At 42.7% G+C, this 27,447-nt stretch overlaps 1 protein-coding gene across 1 annotated transcript in view; it reads right to left on the reverse strand.

Annotated features, from left to right (window-relative positions):
- The window catches only part of PAG1 (phosphoprotein membrane anchor with glycosphingolipid microdomains 1), a 132,271-nt gene that overhangs the window by 29,384 nt on the left and 75,440 nt on the right, over positions 1–27,447 (reverse strand). Inside the window, exon 2 of the mRNA XM_082258005.1 lies at positions 8,204–8,412. Within this exon, the coding sequence (XP_082114131.1) occupies positions 8,204–8,352 (149 nt within the window). The 5' untranslated portion in view covers positions 8,353–8,412. The remainder of the gene's footprint in view (positions 1–8,203; positions 8,413–27,447) is intronic.

A 27,447-nucleotide genomic window follows, 5' to 3' on the forward strand; every position in this document is an offset into this window, starting at 1 on the left:
GGGTAGGGGGATTTTGGGTAGTTCAGATGTCACCCGAACTTTTGTAGGAATTCTATCCGTACAAGGAGACTCAGGGCCTAAAAACCCTGAAATGGAAGAACTCTGCCGCCCTACTTTGGTACCCCCCAAAAGGATAATTTTGTGGAGCCCCTTGACGTTCACTAAGGAGGTCCACAGGGCCGGAAACCAGCGAAGATGTCCCCACCCCAGTTATGGGAGAGGGAAGACCTTCATGCTGAAGGGGTCTTGTCTGTGGGTCTGGAGAAGCCACCTATAGGCTTACCAGATCAAGGTTGCTTGGAACCTCCTCGGGAAGACTTGAAAGATCTATTTCTCTTATCTGCAGTCCAGAAGCACAAAATAATTTTCTATTGGCTGAGGAGGGCCCACGTTTGCGATGTGGGACCTTTAATGAGGTCATCCAGAGTATCCCCAAACAGACAATCACCCTGAAAGGGCAGATCAAGAAGCTTTCTTGGAGGCTTGGTCTGCAGACCAATTCTTAAGCCACAGCACGTGCCTAATCACCACCACTGAACCAGAAAGCTTAGACAGCACATGAGCTGCATCATAAGCTCCAGCACAAATAAACTGCAGCCCCTGGACCAACTGGTCCGCTAAAACAACATAAGCAGCGGGAACCTGCTCATTCCCCAGACCCTGACGCAAAAGCTTGGTCCATTCATTTAGGGTCCGAGACACCAGGACTGAGGCCAAGACTGGTCACAATGCCGAAACAGCCATAGTAAACATGCTGTGCGCCACAGCCTCCGCTTTCCTGTCAGCCAGGTCTTTAAAGGATGGAAATTCCTCTACTGGGATCATGGTTGCTTTACTGGAAACAGGAGGGTCCACCTTTTGAAAAGTAATTCCTCAAAGGGGTAATTTACCGAGAAACGTTTGGGGACCACCAAAGGTTGCTTTGAATGCTCCCATTCCTTATAGATAAATCTATCAAAATAAGGAAGTTAAGGAAACACCTTAGCTGTGCAAGGTGACTTGTGTGTACCAAAAAAAAAACAGCCATGTCCGTGGTCACATCAGCCACATCCTTCATTTTTAAAGCCTCACGCACTCCAGTAATAAGTGTGTCTACCAGCGCTTTCTCATTCGCTGCTGCGACCATGGAGGAATCATCCTCACTATCGGACGGATCAAGGCGCATGATATCAAGCCCCCCTGAATGGACCACGTCCACAGCGGCACCAGGCTCAGAATCAGGTGAGACAGACTGAACAGGAGAAAGCGAGGGATGCTTCCTCTTGGGCCTTTGCCCACATGCCATTTCCTCCCAGGATACCAAGGATTGTAGGACCACCGTCAGCGCAAAAATGGGGAGCTGAGGTTCTGAAGAACCTGCCACCTCCATTATGGGGGTCAGTGGGGGAGATGTGACCCCGAGGCTCCATCAGGATAAGGGAGATCCCATAGCACAAACAAGTTTTTTGGTACCACTATGGATCCTCACACTCAGGGTACCTATTAGCATAGAGAGATAAAGAGGACCCCCAAGCCACTTCAACCAGCCGAAGGAGCGCCGAATATTCGGACCCAGCAACAGCCATTAGTGTCCATCCAGTTCATATATCCTGGGATTGGGAGGAAGCGGAAGAGGAGGAGCCCTGGCATCACCACGTGGCTCCAGCCGTCTCAAGCATCATGTTGGACCAAGGGAAAATTGCCGCTGTGAAGTCACGGACGACACAAACATGGCTGCCGGCCATGCTGAATGATCGGTACAGGCCATCAGGATCCTCCCTGGGCCCCCCCCCCTCGAGATACTGTACTTTACACAGTAGGACATACATTAAGGGGACTCCACTGCGCTCTCTGCACTATACCTCACACTGCACATGACAGGACATACACCTAGGGGTCTCCGCTGTGTCCTTTGCACTAGGACCCCCACCGGGGGGGGGGGGAGCCAGCTCAACTGAGGGATTTTTAGGATGAGAGGAGGGAACCCACAGGCAGGCCTGACCATCCCTGGAGGGTACCCGTGTCCACCCCAGACCACATAAAGGGGGGAGAGGTGGGATTTTACCAATCCATGGTGTGGGTGACGCTCCAGACAGAACTCCTCGCCACTGAAGTGGGGGAGCTGTCGGCCAAGAGGACGCTGTGACTCGGACCAGCGCCCAGTCGTATGCGACCCTGTGAGACATTTAACTCGCGGGCCAGCTTCTTTCCGTGAGACTATGTCGTGGCCGACATAGCGTGTAGCTGTGGTCTGCAGGCGCTCGCTGGCAGGACTAGGGGGACCACTGGATCTAGCCTAGCCTGGCAGTTGATTGAAAATCTCCCAGGAAAAAAAAAGCAAAAAGATGCATGGAAGGAGAAGAAATTGCTAGGACCAAGAGATCCCAGCAGGGAGCCTAGGTCTTTACTCTTGACTAAACAGATTAAAACTGAATACCTATAGCAGAGAGGGGGGGTTATATACCAGCTGAGGGCATCCCATGGGCGCGGCCAAGTTTTTTTTGTTCTGTCTAGTACTACTCCTGCAGAAGATGATCTAACCTGTAGTTATTATTTATGGAGCATTGTGTCCATCGATGAACGAAAGCGAAATCTGAAAAAAAAAAAAAGGGTAAAACAAAGGATGTATATGTGGGCGCTTCCATGGGGTAGAGCCCTGGATCCAACAGGTTGTATAGACCAACATGCACTCGGGCAGCACCTGAGGTGAGAAGCGGCTATGTAGAAAAGTAGAAGAGAACAAGTCGCAATATAGACCATTTAATAGAACATAAAAGGGTTAAAACAACTTACAAGAAGTTCTAAAATATGAAATCAAAAGCAGAAGCTGGAGATGGATCAGCAGCATATCTTTTAAGCTGGAAGAGCCGATGCTCGGTTATCCAGTGTCCGGGAGGCTGCTTGGTGCATCAGCATGCACACAACATGGTAGAGCTTCCAGTAACCACGCTGGAACGCACGCGGCTGGAGTCCCGCATCTGACACCGGCCGCATTACTTCCAGCAAGGTTACCGGAAGCCCTGCCACGCTGTCTGCTGGCAGGCTCTGCAGACTGAGTCTCTAGTTCCCCCCCTAAAAACATGTAAATACATGTACAAGCTATTGGGAAATGAGCGGTATATCTTTTCTCTGTTGTAACGCAGGTCAGTGACCAGACCTGAACCTAGTAGTTCTCCCCCACCTTATGCCCCAGGTTGGCAACTGTAGCATTTGCAGGGGCAAAGCATTTTCTGTGGCAAAGCAATGTAGGACTGGCCATAAGAGGGATTACTTTGATGCAGTTGGCTAGCTTAAGCATGTACTGCAATATGTGTGTACTGGAAATCCCTGTTTTTGATTGCAGAATTTGCTGGAAAGGGTGTAAAGCAGTGTGTAGAGGGTCCATCCGGAATTTGTAGTGTTAATGTGGTTACACCCTTTTAGCACCAAATAGTTTAACCTCTTCTGGACCGCACCACGTACATTTACTGCAGCGGGGCGGCCTCTCTGCATCTCTTCCTCTCTGCCTCTTCCTGGTCTGGGGCGAGCACGCGCACCGCCGGTGACCAGCTCACGCTGTGATTAGACACAGAGGGAGCCAATCAGCAGGTCCAGTGGACCTTTTACTCTGTATCCTAAAGAGACTTTTTTTTCCTTTTGAACATGTGACCTGGAAGCTCCTCCTGCTTAGGGTTCCCGACAGACAGGCTGAGAAAAAGCTGGGTCATGTGACAGCTGTATATCGATTAGGAAGAACATACTTTTTTTTTTTAAATTTAAAAAAAATTACAGTGTCATCCTCCATGTACAGAAATGGAAGGGACAATTAAATGTAGCACTACTCCCAAGGGAGCTGCTAAGTGTGGGTCCCCCTGGGTTACCGCTAGCAACAGTAGTACATTTAAGTATATTTCCAAGTGTGTTTACCTCAGACAAGGACCAGTCCAGTTTCTTTGGTTTTTTTAGGTTTTATTGAGAACTTGGGTAGGAGAAGGGATGAGTGGGATACTCCAACCAAACTGAACTATGCACAATAGGCAGGGGCGATGCTAAAAGTGCTGTCTGATGCCTGTTAACCCTGACTGACGCTGTTTAACACCAACTGAGCTGGTCACAGCTAGGCCGCTTACCTTACTTTGCCTTTTGACTGTGAAATAGGATAAGCTTCCTGAGGTAATCTGTCTCCTGAGGCAAGCTGTATCCTGACATAAACTGTATTGCTGAACACTTCATGGCCCTTCCTGGTGCCCCCTTTACTCCCTAATCTTCAGGGCTTGAACACTGCCACCCCCTTTACTGTATCAGTCTGGGTAAACTGGGTCCTTGATCCCCTTGACCTCTCTGGAGTGGTCTTCTCTCTTAGGCAGACCCCTGGGCAGATCTTGAGTACTCACGATACAGTTTTTCCAGAAGAACTCTGCCCAGCAGCTCCACTTGGTCAGCACACACACTGGATTCTCTGCTGCCCAGTTCAACCCCTGGTCCCTAGGCTGACTGCCTGGACCACCTTCCTCACTTCAGCAGGAGGAGAGACAGCCGTCACCTCCTCCTGGGACTTTGCTCCCGCCAAAAGACACTCTGCCTCAGGTGTTCTCCACTTTTATTTCCAATCCCATCATGCACCTCTCCAGGTGCCGACCCACTGGGATTGTTACAAAAGCCTGTGCATCATTGGCCAGATTTCCCCACTTTCCAACAGGCCTCCCTATTGGACACAGTGGGGACACTCCCTCAGACCAGATGAATACACACTGAGCACACTGAGCAGACATAACTAAAGATCAAGCTCTTCTGATAAGCAGATGAAGCAATTATGTTTTTTCCTGCTGCTTCCTTGTTAAGCAGAAAATGCCAAACTATATCTTCTATCTAGCACCTGACTAGGAGGGTGCTACATAAACAATGTGTATTTAGTATCACTTTACCCTTTCCACAGTCTCCGTTTATTACTGTACAACTTTTCTGGATTTGCACTGCAAATGGCAATGAGACACCAGTGTTGTGTATCAACCACCTCAGAACTTTTATTAACTACCTGAAATCAGATCTCAAAAAGTGCAAGAATCATATCATGTGATTGAAGTTAAAAAATCTGGTTTTGTGAAACTTGTAATTCTATACCATTATTAGGTTTGCACTAGGGATAGGCTGAATATCGGAAGCTGATATGCACTTTCCCTGATATATCTGTATCGGCCCCCGGAACTGGCCGATATTTTTGTGACGTCATTCTGCTTTCTTAGGCCGCCTCCCTCGCCTTGGACAGCCTCATCTGGAGTCTAGACTAGTCTCGCGGGAGTGTATCACAGCAATGTACCAACCCACAGCAGCCCAGTGCCAGCCTGCCACCCACATCCACAGGCCCTGTACCAGCCAGCCAGCCACAGGCACTGTACCAGCGAGCCAGCCAACCACCCGCAGGCCCTGTACCAGCCAGCCACCCACAGGCACTGTACCAGCGAGCCAGCCAACCACCCGCAGGCCCTGTACCAGCCAGCCACCCACAGGCACTGTACCAGCCAGTCAGCCACCAACAGGCCCTGTACCCATCAGCCACCCACAGTCCCTGTGCCAGCCACCCACCCACCACAGGGTGCCAGCCAGCCACCCACCACAGGGTGCCGGACAGACACCTATGCACAGACAGGGTGCCAGCCAGCCACCCACCCACCACAGGGTGCCAGCCAGCCACCCACCACAGGGTGCCAGCCAGCCACCCACCACAGGGTGCCAGCCAGCCAGACACCCACCACAGGGTGCCAGCCAGCCAGACACCCACCACAGGGTGCCAGCAAGCAGCCATTAAGCATTAAACAAAAATTAACATGTTTAGTACCAGATTTGTGTCAAACATTGTCTTCCAAAACTTTAAATGTACAACATATCGGCCAATACCGATACGTTGTGACCAAAATATCGGTATCGGCCCTGAAAAAACCATATCGGTCTATCCCTAGTATACACTAAATTAAACTGTACAGTGTGTTTTGCTTATATTGCCTCACTGGCCAAATGTTGTAGCCACTTTCATCGTTACCCACAATTCTCACATAAAAAAGGAAATATATATATATATATATATATATATATATATATATATATATATATATATATATATATATATATATATATATATATATTTATTTATTTATTAGGCCTTAATTTTTGTTTATTGCACCAATTTTTACGACTCAGGAATGTTTAGTAGGGAAAAAAAAACAAAAAACAAACAATGCACCATGGTAAGGTTTTTGCGAACACCACAAAATCATCACAACTAACAAATTTATTTTCCTAAAGTGAAGGAAAACAATTGTTATTTTTTCAAATTATGGAGAGGAATTAAAGTGCATTTAAAGCTGAAAAATAGGATATTTGACTTGAGAAAATTATTTTGCAGACCAACACTTTAGTAAAGTGAACCTTCACATATCTCCTGAAAGGAATCTCATCCTGGATATTTGGCAGAGCATTTCCACTAATCCTTTAATGCAATAGCGCACAGATACAGGGAAAAATTCCACATGTTGCAGTTGGATCCTTATAAATGGATCCAGGGTCCCTAGCTATGTTTTGAACCATACAGCCAGGGAAACAGACACAACTGGAAAAGCAGGTTGCATAGCTGGACTTAAGGAGGGTTTCTAACCTTTTGTCTATTTGGTCCTTGAAAATCGAAACATACAGGAACCATGAAGTTTGTTAAGATAGGACATGGCAGTGTGTATGACTGGGATTGTCTATGTCTTTTTTTTTTAAGGAACATTTTTTAGAACGCCTTCTCAAACAGGGTATTGCTGGAACAAATCCAGTAGGACAGTGTACAAGGAAGGCTTTGGCAGGCTAAACCAGTTTCATTGAGCCTAGGCTGGTGACCGTTGACTGGGCAGGTGCTGACTGCTCTAGAGAAAGGGCAAGTGTGCGCTTCTTTAGTAAGAAGAGTACTGGCATCCTTAAACTATTTAAAATAGAAATGAAAGGCAAAACATTTGTGTGTGTGTATATATATATATATATATATATATATATATATATGATGGGCTACCGCAGCAGAAGATCACACCGGGTGCCACTCCGGTCAGATAAGGACAGGAAACTGAGGCTACAATTTGCACAGGCTCACCAATAGGAGATTGGAAAAATGTTGCCTGGTCTGATTAGTCTCGATTTTAGCTGTGACATTCATATGGTAGGGTCAGAATTTGGTGTAAACAACATGAAAGCATGGATCCATCCTGGCTTATATCAACGGTTCAGGCTGGTGGTGGTGTAATGGTGTAGGGAATTTTTCTTGGCACACTTTGGGCCACTTAGTACCAACTGAGCATTGTTTATATGCCACGGCCTATCTGAGTATTGTTGCTGACCATGTGCATCCCTTTATGACTACAGTGTACCCATCTTCTGATGGCTCCTTCCAGCAGGATAATGCACCATGTCACAAAGCTCAAATCATCTCACCACTGGTTTCTTGAACAGGACAATGAGTTCCCTGTACTCCAATGGCCTCCACAGTCACCAGATCCCAATCCAAAGGAGCACCTTTGGAATGTGGTGGGAACGGGAGATTCGCATCACTGATGTACAGCTGACAATTTGCAGCAACTGTGTGACGCTATCATGTCACTATGGACTAAAATCTCTGAGGAATGTTTCCAACACCTTGTTGAATCTATACCATGAAGAATTAAGGCAGTTCTGAAGGCAAAAGCGGGGTCCAAGCTGGTACAAGCAAGGTGTACCTAATAAAGAGGCCGGTGAGTGTATGTATATATATATCTATAACTCCGTGAATGTGACATTCAATATTGGTGAATCAATCACTAAAACACATGCACACTGAAGATTTACCTGCATTTACTACTACTAAATTAGTGTATTATCCAATAGACTACTTTTGTATTTAAAAGCCAGGGAGTAAAGGAAGATCTCCCAAATGGGACATATTAGAGAAATAAAAATGGACAGGTTTTAAATGATTCTATACTACATCTAAACTATAAAAGGGTTTGGCTTTTAATACACTTTAAATGCTGTATAATAATAGATTGATCCTATTAAATTCCATAGGTAGTGACTGATATTAATCACATTAGCGATCTCTGCTATTTTAATCTACAATATATGTGACAGCATTGTATTTTCAGCTCTATTATACAGCCAGTGTTTTGCTGCTGTGTTTAGATGTACTTTGCGTGACATCCATGTCTAGTCCTCAGTGCATAACAAAATGATGTGATCTTACCTGTCACAGCTAGAGCAGAGGAAGAAGAGGACGGTAATGAAAAGAAAGTTGGATAGTAGAGCCAGGCAGCCCCATACTAAGCCTAGGCTGTCTTCACTGCTGACCTCGCCATTCACGCCAGCCACAGCTTCCTGTACCAGTGGAGGCATTCTCAGCGACTGGGTACGTGCTCAACAAGTGGCCTCATTTGTATAACGGGATTTCACTTCCTGGAAGAGAAAGACACCGATTACAACATCTACGCAGGACTTCTTGCAGCTAAATGATTCTGTGGAAAAGTATACCACTAATTTTACACAATTTTTCCTCTAAAAATCTCAAAACTGACGAATTAGAAGGGGAAATAAAAAGGTTTTTGGCTTCACACTTTCCGCTGTGGTGCACTGCAGTGCATGTTTCCACAGCGCACGTTTTGCATGATAGAGCATTGTGGTGGCATTCAACTTGAATCCCAATACACAAGACAATGCAGCTCCAACTCACATGCACTGTGGTGTAATGCCCTGCCAAAAATGGTGCAAGCAAAGCTGCTTATTGACTGGTGATGCTGGAAGCAGAAAGCCAAGATGTAACAAAGCAAAGACTTCAAGAGGTATACATGGAGAAGAGAGAATTCAGATTAAAATAAATCAAGTGTACTTTTTGACACAGTTGCAGTTTTGGCTGAATATCCCAAATTAGCTCACAGACTGGTTTCAGCCAATTGGATTTCTCTTTAGCCATGGTAGGATACAGAATGCAGGGTGTGGGAATCTTTCAGTAGTATAGTATACAATTTCTAGCTAGTTAGGTCTGCTTCAGGAAAGTACTGGTTTTTGAGCCCTTAAAAGGCTGGGAGTGTTCTCCCCTACTGGCAAAAGTTGGTAAATATGAAATTGTTGCAATCCGTGTAATATTTAGATATCTTTTTAAGTTTTAAATATTTTTATGATTTTCTCTTTTGTTTAAAAATTTTTTCTGACATTCATGCAAACAAATCTTTTATAAATAGACCCCCCCATTTAACACAAGATGTACATAAACTACAATGTACACATTTTACAATGGAAATTTGTTACCACTGTGGTTTGGGACTTATGCTGGCCATACACTATACGAAAAATCGTTCGTATGAAAACTAATTTTCAAAAAACGAACACTCGGCCATGAGAGCAAACAATCGTGCCATCATGTAATGACCGATAAATCGTTCAATGGACATTGAAATGAATACATTTTTTCATATATATTTATTCCAACAGTTTGGACGAGAAACACAGTAACCTTTCAATTTATCATTCATTTGGGTGAGAAAATTTCCAAACTTGTCAGTTTTTCGGCTCAAAAACGTCACAACAGATTACCAATTCGTGCCCATTACCAGCCGAAAAACGAAAGAACTGTCCAAGTGACCAAATTTTGGCCGCTTCTTTGTATAGTGTATGGCCAGCATTAGATTTGGTATGCAGTATAGTATTGGTTGTGGTTTATAAAGTGGGTCTTCTACTCTCTTATACTCAAGTGATTCCTATGCTAGTATTAATTTGATTTTGTATGTGTGCAAGGTGCAGACTATTGATTGCAGTGTTGATGAGATTGTTTGATCGTAGATTATTATTCTTTGATTTTAAAGCCCCGTACACACGCACCGATTGTTGGCCGACCGATCGGCCGTCTTTTGTCCAGTGTTGTTGTGTTGGTTGAAATGTGCTCTAGACTTGCACTGGACTTTTGTTGGCCGACAGAAACCAACTTCAGAAGTGATGTCATGTGCTGGTTTACTTTCCGTGTTTTTTTCTTCTCTGAGCATGCCCAGTCTTGCTCATCACATTTTTGTCTGCCGAAATCTGTACTGATTGATGAACAATCGGCCCTTCTGTTGACGGCCAACAAAAATTTTATAGCATGCACAACAGATTTTGTTCGGCCGAAAAGTCGCAGTCGGTTGTCAGAAGCATCATACTAACAAGCCGACAATCGGCCGATGGGACGTTGGCCGAAAATTTACGGCCAACAATTGGTGCGTGTGTACGGGCCTTTAGGGAGTAGGCTATACTTCTCACGCTGGATCCTTACGATTTCAGGTTTATGGTTGCAGCAATTTTATATTTTGGGAATCACTCTTTGGAAATACCAGCCGAGCTTCTGCCTTGACTTGGTAAGAACGATGTAGCCCTAGCTGCACACAACCTCCTGGTCTACCCGTGCCATGCATCCAAGAAGGCATTGGATTAAATCTTCAGTATGTGCACTTGTGCTGGGGCGCATCATCTGATCCTCAGGGTTCTGGCTGCAAGCACCCAGATAGGGCAGCCAGATCCCTATGATGTGTAAGAGGAAGACGGCGGTTGAGGCGGGACCTGTAGGAGGAGAGCAGTGCAAGAGTAGAGGACAGCGCTGGATCTGCTGGACTTGTAAGTATATTTATGAGCATACAAAGAGGACAGGAGGCAAAGGACACACTATTTTTGGGGGAGTGTGAAGTATTTTTTGATGTGATTTTCTTTCATGTAACACTCTCTATGTTTTGCTTCCATGTTTTTTTTTTTATATAAAATATACATTTGTAAAAAAAATAGATGGACCTCTTTGTTTGACTTGGATCCATTCAACCTTCCTGCTTAAAGAAAATGTTCCCTGAAAAGAAAATGGAGGCTACCATTACCAAATTTCCTATTCCAACATTTTTTTAATGTGATTTTTTTTTTTTTTTACTTGTTACATTTGTACTTGTTTTGCTTCCATGTTTATATATATATATTTGTAAAAAATAAAAATTATTATTTTGCCTGACTCTCCACTTAAAAGTAAAAGTTAACCCTCCTATCGTTTTCAGCCACGGAAGCTGCCATCTTGACCCCTGTTAAATCTTCAGCTGCCATGTGATCAGTTATGACACTAGCCATTGGATGGTTTGACAGTTTGGTTGAGAGTACAACCAATGTGACACAGTTACATTCCCAGCATGTGCCGGAATTGTAAAGTTTTTTCCAAACTGTTAAATTGATGGACTTACTTCCACTTTAAGATCTATATCAGGCTTTCTCAACCAAGGCTCCGCCAGAGGTTGCTAGTGGTTCCTTGGGCAGTAAGGAACTTCTGTCTCTCATAAGTAACCACTGAGAGCAATAATCTTTTTTACTATCTGTGCAGGGGGATTCTCCCCAGTGACCATCACACTAATGTACAGTAGAAGTAGATACAGTAATTAGCAGGGGTTAGCAGAGACCAGAACATTTATTCAAGGGTTCCTCCATGTTAAAATGTTTCAGAAAGGCTGTTCTACATGAACTGCATTCATCATACTTAATCATCATATAATAAGGTTTACCTATAGGTACAATGAATATCTCCTAAACGTACACCGTTTAGGAGATATTGACCCTGGATGAAGCCAGTTACGTCACTGGCATATGCACTCTCCTGTGCGCATGCTCAGGAGTGACATTATCGTGGCTCCGGCCAATCACATGGCTGGAAAGCGCGAACCTAGAAGAAAGTCCGGGGGAAGATGTGAGCCCTCAGCGATGACCGCACAGCACTGGAGGGCTTCGTCCAAGGTGAGCATTTCATAATGTAGTAGTTTGCAATGCATACTAGCACATTTTTCCATTGCCTTTCAGGTGTTTTTTTTTTTTTTTTTACACAACAGCTGCAGTTTACTATCGTTTTAATTTTAATATTTAAAATGGACCATGGCTCATCCATTTTGTGGCATTTGCCTTACAGATAAAGAGCACATCTCCCCCACATAGAAACACACATACTTTAAAAATAATTTACAGGTAATTAACACTTACAGTATAGATATTAACAAAGGTTTAACTAATCCCATCAGCCAGCATACCAAATATATAAAAGCTTTTCTAAATTAACACATTTTTTTATCCAACATGATGATAAAGAACTACGAATGAAAACATTTCTTCTATGCACACAGCAAAGCATTTTCTCCTTCATGTATAACATATCTGGCCACAAGGTGACACCATAGTCCTGTCGTCTGACAGATCTATTCAGCGCTATGGCTCAGTATGTGCGGACACTTGGCTGACAGCAGGTTATAAAAGGCTCCGCTTTCTATGAAAAGCCACAGACTGCCTAGAGATTCAATACAGTTTCATAATCCTTTTTTTAGGTTGAAATTTTCAGAAATTTGAAATGCAATGAGGATCCACAGTATGTTGGCCTAAGCAAAATTACAGGAATTGAAAATCTAAATGAGCAAGAATGCCATACCTAATTTTGAAAGTGCCAACAAATTCAAAGCAACTGCTAAAAATACAAAAGCCACAGATTGAGAGAGAACCCATTATGAACCAACAAGGATGATACTGAATGGAAAGTGTAGTGCATTGCAGCAAGACATTTGCAGATCATTTTTTTTACAAAACACCTTCCTTTTAAAATACCAGTCCAAGCTTCTTCCTTTCTTCACTTGGTAGGAATGAGGTAGCCCCAGCTACTCACAACCTCCTGGAATACCCACACCAAGCATCCCAGGAGGCTTTGGGCCAATCTTCAACATATGCACTTTTAATGTGGCACGTCATCAGGGTTCTGGCAGCAAGAACCCGGAAGGGACAGCCAGGTTCCCTATGAAGTACAAGAGGAAGATGGCAGCTGAGATGGGACCTGTAGGAGGAGAGCAGTGCAAGAGAAGAGGACAATGCTGGATCTGCTGGGATTATAAGTATATTTATGAACATCGAAAGATGAGAGGAGGCAAAGGACGCACTATTTTTTGTGGGAGTGTGACGTTTTTCTCTAAGTTTTTTTTATGTGATTTTCTTTCATGTAACACTTTCTATGTTTTGCTTAAATTTCTTTTTTAAAAAAAATATACATTTGTAAAAAAATAAAATAAAAATAGATGGACCTCTTTGTTTGATTTGGATCCATTCAAACTTCCTGCATAACCTCCATGGGATATGATTATGTCAGGAATTATGTACCAAAAGCGGTACAATTTTTTGCATGGAAATTTGGCGTTATGTATTATAGGCCTACAATTCTTAGTAATTACTGACTTAAACCTGACCAAAATAAGACTCTAGTAGACATCCCAGATGTGATAAATTTGAAACACATACGCATGAATTATAATCTAATCAATAATATAATTTTATTATATAATATATATATATTATATAATAAAATTATATTATTGATTAGATTATAATTCATGCATTTATATATACATATATATATATATATATATATGTGTGTGTGTGTGTATATATATATATATATATATACACATACACACACACACGTGTATATACATATATATACTGTGACAGGAAGTCAGGTAAATCTGGGAATGTAGTCACTGAGAGGAGACACATTCCCACCTGCTTTGAAAAGTTCACTGATACTATAGGGTGTTGGCTGCAAAAAGAGCCAGCAGGAAGTTGAAAACCATTCAGCTGTTCAGAATGAGGAGATCAAGGCCTCTATAATTTGTCCAGAGAAAATCTATTGAGTGCTGCCTCCTGTCGCCGTGTGGGCTGGGAGAGGAAGGCAGACAAACGGCTGCCTCCTGACGCCATGTGGGTAGAGGACAGTCCTGTGTGCCCCCTGAAAGCTGTGAGCATGGGGAAGACCTCCTGAAGCGGTGTGCGCTCAGGAGGGTAAAAACGAGTGAAGACGTCTCAAAGGTGAGAAGACGAAGTGTTTCTGTGTGAAAGAAAACAAAGGGACATGTTCAATGGACAATGTTTGTGCTGTGTGAAAAGCAAACAAATGGACATTTGAGTGTCTGCTGTAGGATCAGCAGTGTCGGCCCAACAGTAGGTTGGGAAGACTTCTTAGGTAGGTTCCAGAGTGAGTAGGTAGCCGCCCACAGAGGCAAGGATTTATTTTGTCTTTTATTTTATTTTGCTGTTTTTGATGCTGGCACTGGTATGAAGAAAATTGACCTAATAAACCAAACTGTTGTTTTCAACCACTCCTCGGTTGTTTCCCTGTGAAAACGCACCCCCCAAGGGGTCATCCACACCCGCCACCGAGCTAATCCCTCACATATGGTGGAGGTATGCAGTGGGCATAAGCAGAGATCCCTGCAAGGAAGTGCAAATGTTTGATGAACTTTATCTGGTGCATGAGATTGCACAATCTATGTGTGCAGGAGAGAAGATCCTGACAGAAAAAAAAAAAGTGTTTTAAAGAGACAGCGGTCTCAAAATTATTTGATGAACTTTGTTGTGTCTGGTGCAAGTGACTGCACAAACTGTGTGTGCAGGAAAAGAGATCTTGCAAGAGAGAGAAAAACTACATGTGTTAAAGAGACAGTGGTCTGAAAATTTTTTGCTGGACTGTGAAAAATTTTGGAGTTATTGAAGATGGGGCGGTCCAAACGCCTGAAAAATGCAAAGATAGATGAAATGAGAGACCGGATTCTATGGATGGAGGGGATGTTGCCGTCTGAACCAGCCCCATCCATGCCTAAAGAGAGTCTACTAAAGAGGAAGGTTGTTGTCCCTAGCAACACTGATGAAACTGCTATGGAGACGCAGTGTGCTCAGATGAAAAGTAAACTCAAAATGGAGGAGATGTTGAAACATCTGATTATATCAAATGCAGCTCAACAGCAAGCAAATGCAGCTCAACAGCAGGCAAATGCGGATTTTCAGCAGAGCTTTGCAGCTCAACAAAAGGCTCATCAAGAGAGCATGGCAGGCTGGAAACAGAGACGCCAGCAGCCAATGGAGGCCATCGGTATGGAGGAAACCGAGTATGTGTGCAGGGCTAAGTTGGATGCCTTGCAACGGAAAATGGAAGAAAAGGAACAAGCCTTGGAATTGCTTAAAATGGAGCATAGAAACTTGCAGGAAACGAATGAACTACTCAAGTCTCATGTGTCACAGTGGGAAGAATCCACTGCTCTTCTTTTGGTCGAGTTGCAAAAACGCAGAGAGACTATAATGGAGAAAGATACCATCCTCATGGAAAAGGAAAGTGAAATTCAGACTTTGCAGAAGCAAAGCATGTGTGAAATGTTGGAGTTGCGTAATCAGCTGGAAAAAAGTCTTCAGTGTTTGGAAGTTACAAAAATAGACCTGCAGGAGTCGCAGGAACAGAATGTCGCTCTGAAAACGACATTGTCTCTCAGCGACAACGAGAAAAGTGAAAGAGAGGCTAAATTACTGAGTACTGTGTATGAGCTCACTACTTTGAGCAATGTGGTAGATGAATTGCGTGCGGACTGTGAAAGTTGGAAAGATGAAGCCCAAAGTGTCCAGCAGCAGTTAAAGGAGAAAGAAGCCTGTGTGGCAGAATTACGGTCTCATTCCCAGAAGCTAGCCAATGAGGTGAAAGCTCTTATGCAGGGAAAAGGAGATTGTGAACATAAGAGGGAAAAAGTAGAGGTACAGCTTCTGGAATCGCAAGTGAAGGTGTCAGAAGGTGACCGATTGTGTGCTAAGCTGTCAGAGAAGGCAAACCGACTGCAGGTTGAGTTGGACAATGTTACAAATCAGCTTTCTCAAGCAGACAGAAAATCTAGAGAAATTGCGGAAGATTTTTCTATCTTGGAATCGCAGCTGCAAGACACGCAGGAACTCTTACAGGAAGAGAGGTGTCAAAGGCTGAGTTTTAGCACAAAGCTCAAACAAATGGAAGATGAGAAAAATGGCTTCCTGGAACAATTAAAAGAGGAGGCGGAAGAAAAGAAAAACCTATCAGAGCAAGTCGCAACATTGCAAGCTCAGATAGCGGATATGAAAAAACGCATGGAAGAAAGCGTTGGTTCATTACAGTGTGTTAAAGATGTGAAAAAGAAGTTTGATCAGATGCTTGGTGAAGAGAAGACTGTGTCTGCAAAATATGCAGAAGAACGCGACCGCGCAGAAGCGGAGGTGCGTGATAACGAGAGCAAAGCCCTGTTCTTGGCTCGCTCTTTGGAGGAAGCTCTAGAGTGTAAGGCTGAACTAGAAAGTGTTGACAAACAGCTGCGTACAGAAATGGAAGAATTGGTCAGCTCCAAGGATGATGTTGTGAAAAGAGTTCAGGAGCTAGAAAAGTCTAAGCGAGCCTTAGAACAGCAAGTAGAAGAGATGAAGATTCCGTTGCAGGAACTGGAAGAGGAATTCCAGGCAACAGAGGATCTGTCCCAAAGAGGGGATAGTGTGCCTGATGCAGTTTTTAAAAGGATCAGTGTTTTGGGGTCTGTCCTGAGTGAGCCTCAGAAATGTGATGACATGTGGCTTGAATCACCCCTGTGGAATAAACCGTTCCTTCAAAAACTTCAGCAAACAAAGGAGCTGTGTAAGAAATGTGATGTTTTCTCAGTTCAGGCTGAAAACCTAGTGGAGAAAACTAAAGCGGAGAAAACTAAAGCAAGTGATATAAATCTGGGAGAAAAAAGCAAACGCCACCTAGTGGAGAAAACTAAGGCTGTTGATGAAAACGTGAAGCAAATTAAGTTCAAGTGCCTTTCAGGGAATATTTCCAAAATGGAACTGGTGAAAGACAGGTGGCAGAAATTTGATCGTGATCTTGAGATACATTCCATGTGGAATTCAGATAGAGAAAAGGAACTAGGTGACCTTGAGCGGTCAAATAGTTCAGCAGAAAGTGCATTGAAGAAACCTGTAAAAGAATGTGTTGCAGTTCCATGCTTCTTCACTGATGCAGAGAGGAGGTCTATAATGGATACCACCCAGATCGCTGGGTTCAACTGTGTTGTTGCCTTTAACCCCTATGTTGGTGGAAGGAAAGTTGATAATGTTCTGATTGGCTACTTCTGTGAAGAGTTGGGCAAGAAATATAAACTGGATATCAAATCAAATAGTAGGCCTTTACTGCGACTCGCTCAGGAGGGCGAAAAGTTTAAGAAGTTGATGAGTGCAAATGCTTCAGATCTGCCTATGAATATGAAATGTTTGAATGATATTGATATCTCTGGGAAAAGGAACAGGGGTCACTTTGAAGAAATGTGTGACAGCCTGTTGTCTCAATTGGAAAATCCTCTGCACAGCATCTTAGAGCAAGCAAAGCTCAAGAAGGAAGATCATTCCCTTTTACAACAAAAAGTCAATGATTGTGTACAGCTGTATGGAGAGGCAACTCAAGTCACAGAGGGATGTCAAGAGTCCCTACTTGGAACAAAGCTTAGTGAAGCAAAGGTTCTCAAAGTTTTGTGGAAAACATTTATGGATTGCAGAGAGAGGCGTCTTAAGAATGTTGAAGACATTAAGACTAGCCCAATTGAGTTGCCTATGGATCACGGTCCTCCATGGTGGATTGGACAGACGGTTATGAGGGACAAGCTGTCTGACATTTATGAGAAAGCTGTCAATGAAGATGACAGAAACGAGGAGCAAAATTATGCCAAAAATGCAGTTGAAGAATGTGTATATGAGATGAGAGACAAACTGTGTGGCATTTATGAGAAATCTGTCAGTGAAGATGACAGAAACAGTTTCATCCGGAAGCTTGAGGATAATAGGAGGCTTATCAGTGAGTCAGCAGTGTCTGACACATGCGTGCCTGGAAATATGTGTCCCAACCCTAGGGTTGAAACAAGAGGGGGGGGGTATGTGACAGGAAGTCAGGTAAATCTGGGAATGTAGTCACTGAGAGGAGACACATTCCCACCTGCTTTGAAAAGTTCACTGATACTATAGGGTGTTGGCTGCAAAAAGAGCCAGCAGGAAGTTGAAAACCATTCAGCTGTTCAGAATGAGGAGATCAAGGCCTCTATAATTTGTCCAGAGAAAATCTATTGAGTGCTGCCTCCTGTCGCCGTGTGGGCTGGGAGAGGAAGGCAGACAAACGGCTGCCTCCTGACGCCATGTGGGTAGAGGACAGTCCTGTGTGCCCCCTGAAAGCTGTGAGCATGGGGAAGACCTCCTGAAGCGGTGTGCGCTCAGGAGGGTAAAAACGAGTGAAGACGTCTCAAAGGTGAGAAGACGAAGTGTTTCTGTGTGAAAGAAAACAAAGGGACATGTTCAATGGACAATGTTTGTGCTGTGTGAAAAGCAAACAAATGGACATTTGAGTGTCTGCTGTAGGATCAGCAGTGTCGGCCCAACAGTAGGTTGGGAAGACTTCTTAGGTAGGTTCCAGAGTGAGTAGGTAGCCGCCCACAGAGGCAAGGATTTATTTTGTCTTTTATTTTATTTTGCTGTTTTTGATGCTGGCACTGGTATGAAGAAAATTGACCTAATAAACCAAACTGTTGTTTTCAACCACTCCTCGGTTGTTTCCCTGTGAAAACGCACCCCCCAAGGGGTCATCCACACCCGCCACCGAGCTAATCCCTCACAATACATATATGTGTGTGTATATACATATATATATGTGTGTGTGTATTATATATATCACACACGCACACACTATATATATATATATATATATATATATAAATGTGTTTGTGTTTTGTGCAACGTTCAACTCCCTAGTTCCGCTCCCATGCAGCATTGCTGCTGCAGGGAACAGAACCAGGAAGTCCTCATACCGACGGACGAGCGGCGGGGATCTCGGCTGGCGATCACAGCAATGGGAGATCATCGCTGGATCGCCAGGAGAAGGTAAGAGACACCGCTGCGCGCTCTGCACATCTACCCTGAGCGTGACTCGGGGATACCGATAACAGCATGGAAAATCCACCCCGAGTCACGCTTGGGGATACCGCTAGGCAGGTTAAAGAAAATGTTTCATGAAAGGAAAATGGAGGCTACCATTACCAAATTTTCTGTTCCAAAAATTCTAGTTACCTAGCTGTAATGCTGACCCCCCTTATACTTTATTAATGTTTGTCAAAAGTACAAGTATGCAGAGAGCCTTCCACCTTTGCCGTTTGCTTATTTATATGCCAGATCAATGACTCAAAGTTTTCAGCTAGTAGATCAGCATAACAGCCACACTATGTCCACTGGGGTTGTAATTTATCCAGACATGTTATACCTTGTATTATATTCAACTGGACCTTTTGCAATGTTGAAGATGTTTTGTCTTCATCTAATCAGCTATTGCAACTCAAACAAATAACACCACGTCCCACCTAGGGTTACCACTTTTCCTTTAAGCCAAACCCAAACACTTTAGCAGCGCACAGTAATTTTTTTTGTTTTAGTGTACATTATAGGATTGCAACAGACCTGGGATACCTCTGGGCACTCCAAAGAGAATAGTAATGCGGTGCACATAGTGCCCCCTCACCTTCCTGTCAAGCCCTGCTGCGGGCCACATTCCTGTCTGAACAATGTGTTCAGGTTTCAGGTGGACTGAAACCCAGACTGTTGGGGTGAATTCCGGACAGGTGGCAACCCTAGTGCCACTGTACTGCAACATGGTCATTGAATTATATAATTATAAGAGGGTAATTTCACAAACTTTCACACACCCCATCAAGGGAAATCAACATCTGCCTTCACATATTCCATGCAATTGGATTAAAACCACTAAATTACATGTGTGACTGTTGTCCAGAGACTCATGAAAGCTTCTTGGATGAGTAACAAAACATCTCCATACAATCGCAAGTTCAGTAGAATGTGACCTACTGCTTCTAGCTAGCCGTGCCATCAGCATTTTCAGAATCTGGGCAGCAATGGCTGCTTCTGCATTTCTCTTAGAATGGCTTACTTCAAGATAAAATACGAGCTGGCTAAACGGAAAAAGCGTCTGAGATTTCTGCTTCCACATGAGTATGAAGGAATCTATCCTGCTGCGCTATTGTATTCTGACGGTGGGGACTTGCCCCGTAATATACTGATCAGTGCTGTAGCTAGTCCGAATGCTGGTTTTCCAGCAGGACTGTTCGACAGAAGCCAGTCTAAGGAGGGCTACACAAAGATCGAAATTCGTCCAGTCCCTACTGAACCGGATGAATCTAGATCCATGTGTACCCAGCTTACAAGCAGTAAAGAGGACCCCCTATTGTGTAGCACTAAAAAGCAAGAAACAAGAGTGTATGCATAATGAAAAAAAAATATGGCTGCCTCCTTGTACATACACAATTACAAAACTATACATACCTCGAATTAGGAATGAAAATTCTTAGGAAAAGTCCTAGGAAAATTCATACAAAAATTCTCAGAACATGTACATTTCTTTCAAAAGCTTTTGGTTGCTTTTAACATTGGATTGTGGAATGAATGGACTTTACTGAAAACATACACTGTTAGAAATCGAAATCCATAAGTTTGAGAAAAATGTTCCATCCTGATCCTTCAAATTTTCTCATCACCGCAGTCAAAAACAAAAAACAGCTTGACCCCAGTAAAGATTAGAAATATGAATGAACTTTCTTAGAACATTCTTTTCTTAAAGTGGTACTAAACACACAACAGTAAAATTAGTCTGTATATGCGGTAAAGCATGCATGTTATACGCACTGTAAAACCTAAGGGTTTAATCTGCCATCTGTGTAAAAAGGCTGTTTGATCCTGTCTTCTCTGATCCTCCCCTTCTTCCATTGTCCCAATTCATCTCCTGATAAGACAGAGCCTTTAGAGTCACTCTGCGCATGCTCAGTTTGGTGTGTATAGCTAGAGAGGTTTTTATTTTTCTTTAAAGGGTGCATGTGATTGGCACAGGGCCAAATCAGCACTGTCCAAACAGAGTCAGGTGTCCTGCTGACTCACCAGACACTAATAGAAGTCACAAGACTGCTATTAACTGCTGATGGGAAAAGGTATTTAGCAGTTTATATTTACTAAAATAATTGAATTTCATCAAAAATTGCCACTTTGCTTCCTTACTAGACCAAATGAAATACCAGTTTCCACCACCAGAGGACAAACTATGGACTCATATAGAAAGGGAAGTCACATCAGGCAACGACATGTTCACACTATCTATGGCTAAACTTATAATATCCAGAAAGATAATTATTCCGAATTAAAGCAACACTGATGGCTTGGAAACATACCCTAAAATTAAATATGGAGTGTTATTTACTAAAACCTCAATGCCTGTAAGATTACTAGACTATTGGAAGATTTGTCTATCAATAGGATAATGGATTTCTGAAGGATATCTTACAGAAGACAAAAATCCTAACATGATCAAATGGGAAAAAGATCTAGCACAGAACTTCTCAATGGCTTAATGGCAAAAAGCTAAATAGATTAATGAAAAAGCCTCCTCATGTATCGAACACTGGGACAACTCACCAAAAATTTTAAACAGGTGGTACCTAACCCCATACAAATTATCAAAGATATACCCAACCGCATCCCCTACTTGCAAGAGGTGCAAGGATCAAGTAGGTAATCTTTATCTACTGCATGCAAAAACCATGCAAAAACCTACTCAGTTTTTGGTACTCTGTATCCTCCTTAATAACTTCTATTACCGCAAACTTGATATAATTAACTCCTGCTATGGCACTATTGGGAATAAATTTGGATATATACCCTACAAATTTCAGAACAATTATTACACATACTCTAATAGCAGCAAGACTGGCTATCTGCAGTATGTGGAAATCTAAAGATACTCCTAATCTAACAAATGTTATCACCAGACTGATCACCCAAGCACAATATAAACTTCTATTACCATAAAAAACTATTCTACAACTGTTTTCAAAAGTAAAATCGCAAGCTTGGGTAAAAAATCTGAGAGCTTCTATCTGAAAAATGTTAATATTTGACTTTAATCAAAAGTTTGAGATACTATATGTGTGATAGAACTCCTTCTTTCTTCCTTAACGGTGGATATAAAAACTTTGGTGAACAATCTCTGCCCACAGTTTGGTCCCATTAGGGGTGGGCAGAAATTGAATACCAAGAGCAATGATAATACCTTGTACTTTATCACTTCATTTGTTCTTTACTATATGATTAAACAATAGAATATCCAATGTTTTTTTAAGTTACTAAAAGTGTTAACAATGTTGGAAAATGTTAACTAAAAACTTAATAAAAGTTACATTTCCATGTTCTGTGTACTGTGGGAGACCAGATATAGTGAATGCAAGCTCCTGGGTTTAGTAACACTTTAAGAGCCTTCATTCAAATTCTACCATCTATGGGGAGCTTTAGGAGAGCAAAAAAATCTTTCAAAAGTAAGACTGCTCTGTCATAATAAAGACATGACATTTGGATTTTCGCATAAGTCCAGTTATGAATCCTTTGCTTCAAACTCCACCAATGAAGACCAAGAATGGGGGAACAGTCTCTTATGCTTTCCAGTGACAAATGACAGAAACCCTCATGTCCTAAATAGAAGAAAATATCACCACTTGACAAAGGACTCCTTTGTATCCTTATACACAAATATATAGATATAAAAACAAATTTATCTAAACAAAGCCATTCTACAAATGTCCATGTAATTAAAAGGAGAGAAGTATTTTTTTTTTATGTGTACATGGTGAACTCCACACTCCTGATCCCCCGAAGTGTGAATACAAGTGTAGGGTGGGCCTCAGCCAGTTATGCTCCACAAATCATGCCTCCCCCACCCGACACATTTTGCCCCACCCACCGGGGCTTAGTCATAGAGTTCCTCTAAGACTAAGCCCTGTTGGGTGCGGCAAATGCATCAAGGGGCGTGGTTTGTGGAGCAGAGCTGGCTGAGGCCCTTCGTACACTTGTATTCACACTTGGATGGATCAGGAGTGCAGCGTTCTTCATGTACACACATTCTGTCACTACTGAATAAGTGAGCCCAGGGCTTTTTTTCAGCGGGAACGCGGGGGAACGCAGTTCCGGCACCTCCAGGACTGAATGTATGTAATGGCAAGGGGTGCTGGAGGTGTGCTGCAGGGTCTGTTGATGCTGGTTACTGGGGATCTAATGTCACTGGAGGGAATCTATTATTGCAGGGGGGTCTGTTGCTGGGGAGATCTGTTGTTGCTGGCAGGGGATCTATTGTTGCTAAGGGTGGGTCTTATGTTGCTTGGGGGTCAGTCGTTTCTGGGAGGGATCTACTGTTGCGGAAGAGGTCTATTGTTGCTGGCTGCTGGAAAATCTGTTGTTGCTTCCAGGGGTCTATTGTTGCTGAGGAAGGGGTGGTATTTTCTTGTAGGTGGTCCATTGTTGCTGGGGGGTCTATTCTTCCAGAGGGTCTGCTGATGCTGGCTGCAAGGAGATCTGTTTTGCTGCTAGGGAGGGGGGTGTTTTGTTGTGAGTGGTCCATTGTTGCTGGCTGCAGGGGATCTATTCTACTGCTTTTCTTGTTATCATTAACAAGCTCAATACAAATTAGTTAGTATCACAAATGTTACTGTATTATCTAAAAGGGGTGGTCTTGGGAGGTGGGTAATGGGTGGAACCAAGAAATGGTGCTCAGAGGTGGGTAGGGGCGGAGACAAGGGGTGACTTGAAAAGGGGGAGTTCCTGCACCTAGTCTCTGTGAAAAAAAGCCCTGAGTGAGCCTGTATGCAGGCACCCCTATTTCTAAGAACCAGGAGGATCGATCTCCCTACTTAGATCGGCACTCTAATATCTATTCTGGGTCATGATTAAGACTTGTTAGCATAATGACTGAATTTCGAAAACATTTCAGGAACATAAAAATGTGCCCAGGCAAAGTGGTTCTCAGCAAAGAAGTGTCAATATTAAGAGCTTTGTGTTACCTTTACTATACATTAGGCTTTCTTTCTCTGGACTGAATTACAAAGTATCAACGATCAGAAAATATTCAAGTAAATTTAAACCTTAGAGCAAAGATAAAATCAATATTTCATTCTAGCAGTAAATATGCTGAAGTGTAAGAGCGATGCTCAAGGTTATTATACGCAGCCTATTCAGCAATAAAGACAGTTATTGTTTTAATGAATTGGCAGCGGTTCTGAAGCCTCTAAAAAGAAAGCTACATTTTCAAGATAACATACAGCCTGATCTTGTTGTTAGAAAACGATGTTATATTAGTGTGGGTAAAGGCCTGAAAATTATAATTGGCTTTTTTTTAATGAAAGCCAGTAGCAGACAAATCCATTGCGTGTAGCTGCACTAGGGACCTGAGGCTAACGGGCCGCAAATGGCAAAATTTACAGCCAGCACTAAAAGTTTTCAGCAAGACGGTGCTCTGTTTTTGTCGCTTTGCATACAAATACTTTAGATTTCTTTACAGACAGGCATGCTTTAAGTTGCATTACAGGCAGAGATTTAAAATCCAACTTACCTGATCCTCTGCTCCCTGGCAGATGGTGATCGCCCCCATGAACTGACCGTGGACTGTCCCTTTGCATCCTGCCATCCAGAGCAGGTTATTGACCCTGCTCTGGACTTGAAGACATCAGGACCATGGACTACTAGAGCATGGGGGTACAAAAGCTGCAGGGAATGGTCTAGCTGCAGGGAGGTGCAGAGGATCAGGTAAGTAGATTTTCTTTTTTTGATCCCCTAGACATAATCAAGCTGTTATTCCTTGCAGTTGAGGCGCAGCCCCACTTCAAGGGATAATTTCTTCAGTTGCCCAGAGGAGTGAAGTTTAAACAAAAAAAACTAAAGTTATTGCAATCCTATTTAATAAAACATAAAATGTTAAAATATACAGTATTTCTGTCCTCTACCTCTGAAAAGTTATTTTACATGCATAAATGGGAGCAAGATCTGGTAGAGAGTTTGGAAGTTGAGGAGTGGAATAAGTTGTTATTATATGCATCCAGATAATTTATTAATGCCTCGTTGATTGAGGGGAAATAAAAGGTCTTCTTGAGGTGGTACATGATGCCGGCGAGAGTAGCAACCTATGTCCCAAGGGCTTCCCCACAGTGCTTTAGGGGGTGCGGAATAGATGGCTCTATGTTCCACGTGTGGTGGACTTGCCCAAAAGTGAGGAAGTTTTGGATTTGCACTTGCAACTTCATACTCACTCACTCAAGTGAACGTCATTAAATTGCCTCTGCAGGCACTGTTGGGGCGCCCGGTGGAAGGGACGTCGGGGCATACGAAGAGGCTCATAACCTTATAACCTTATATTTGTTGCAACTAGATTTTCCAAAGGTCTTAAAAAAAACCCTACGTTCCCTTTCACATGCTAAAGTACAGCTATCCTGGATAATGGTAAAGAACATCTATTTGTGATTTTGAACGATAAAATAATTTTGTTTGAAAAAAACTTGGGACCCCTGGATTAAAATACCTGTTGGAAGCCTTATGAGACAGGACTGTTTTGGAGTGCTTTTCTTTTTGAATGCGGTGCACTGCTTTCCTTCTTGTCTTTCTTCCCTCTATGGTCTATTTCATTTTTTTTCTTCTAAATTATTATTATTCTCTCTCTTTATGTTTGCCTCTGGACAAGCCCTCAGGTCCCTTGAGGTACCTGTGACTACAGGGGAGTTAAGTTTGATGGTTGCATCAAGCTGATGTAGCGGGGGTATTTTTCCCTTCTATAGAATACCCTACACCCGTGGATTACCGAGGGAAAGATGGGTTACTATAGCGTTAAAGGTGTATTATTTGAGTGTCTTCTCCCCACAATTTGATTGTCCTTAGAGAGGCGAGATGTGACAGAATGGATTACTGTGTTTTCTCCCTGCTTGATTCCTATTTCATTCGTTATACTGTTCTTTTGGGTTTTTATGTTCTGTTCTTTCATAGTTCTGAAAACATAGATGATGATATACTAGGTTTATCAACAAAACTGTACTTTTTCTGTGATGCATAACAGTTGTACCCTGGTTTATAACCAGCGATATTTGATACAATGGCAAATGTTAAATGCGTATACCTTAAAAATGTTCGGAATAAAAATGATTGGAAACAAAAACATAAAAATGTTCGGTCCTTTCAGTCCACAATCTACCACATCCTGACTCAGCTGTTAAGTGCCAGTATCCAAACAGATCCCCAGGTTGCACTAATAAATATCTGCCCTCTTGAGTTTACTAAGAACCAATTTAAACTCCTGCTCGAAATTACCACCGCTAAGCAGACAATTGCCAGATCTTGGAAGTCACCTGCGCACTTGTCTTCTTGCAACTGAACACAGGGTAACCCAGGCAATTATCCATGATATAAGGTTGAAGAGACCTTGCAAGATAGGGTTTGTAGTTGCACTAAAGTCTGGCAGTCGCGAGTGTACCATTTCCTTTACCCAGATACCGATAAATCTCTTTTAGCCGCTTAACTCTTTGCTAGTTATTTTTTGTGTTATCCTAGGAAGGTGCTGTGGCGTTGCCAAACCCTGTCCAAAGATATACAAGATAATATTTAAAATTTAGAGCTGTTAGAATCACCTATTACAATCAACTCATTATTTTGTATCCATTCCAGGCAATGGGCAAAGCAGCTCAACTGTAGTCCAGTTTCTGATGCTACAAAAGTTGGTGCCTTGGGCCACCCCTAATATTTCAACATGTTAACATCTCCCTTTTTTCAAATCATAAAGGCAAATTAATGGTGCGAAAAATAAGTTAGTTGTGTTTTGCGTGTTAATTTTTCACTGACTGTGTAACTGGGGTAATGCGTGCTTTGCTTTGATCTAAATGTTGTCCCTTTTTCTCACTTTTCTCATAGGGGTCAAAAAAGTGCCTTGGGTTAGTTTGCTGGAGGGGAGGTAATCGTACACGTGGTGTTTCACAACTGGAGACTCAATGGATCTAGAGGGTTAAATCCTATACCCCCCACGGTATGAACATTGAGTGGGACTTAAACTCTTATCAATAATTCTTAAATGTTTTCGTCCCTTTTATCTCCTTTGTGGGTATGTCTGATGCTTTTGTATTAATGGCTTTCACAATATGTCTTTTTATATGTAAAATTTTAAACATTGTTGGTTTTTTAACGATTTTACATTTTTATGCATTTTAAAATATTGATTTTATTTCTGGGTGCACACTATTGTATAAGTTCTGCGGGATCTCTAATGGATTGTGTGTCCGCACAGCCATGGGGTTATCACTTCATTGTTATTCTCCATATACATTTTAATATGTATTATTGTTACCCATTCCTAGTTCAAATATACATGAATGGGTATGTCCAATTGTTTTAGGGGATCTGATTAAATTCAATGACTCCTGTATTTCAACCTTTTGATGCAATTTATTTTCCCTGAGTAGTCTCCCTTATGGCGCTGCAGGTCGGCTTCTGTTCGTCCTGTTTTTTCTCTCTCTTTTTTCAATGGGAGGTCGCCACCTGCTTGTTTGGAGGCTACGATTGGTCAGGTAATGACTGGTTTTCATTGGTACCTTTGGAAGCGTTCCGTGATTGGTCCCGGAGTTACTTCCGGGTCATCTGAGGTTCGCTTCCTTTGTTTGTATTGATGTGCGGTTGGCGCTGGCGGTGGGGGAGGCGATTGGATGGAATAGACGCCACTCCTCCTCTTCCGACTCCCGCAGCCATTTAATGTGGTGACTG

The sequence above is a fragment of the Pelophylax lessonae genome (assembly GCF_965119305.1).
Source record: "Pelophylax lessonae genome assembly, chromosome: 5".
NCBI classification, from domain to species: domain Eukaryota; kingdom Metazoa; phylum Chordata; class Amphibia; order Anura; family Ranidae; genus Pelophylax; species Pelophylax lessonae.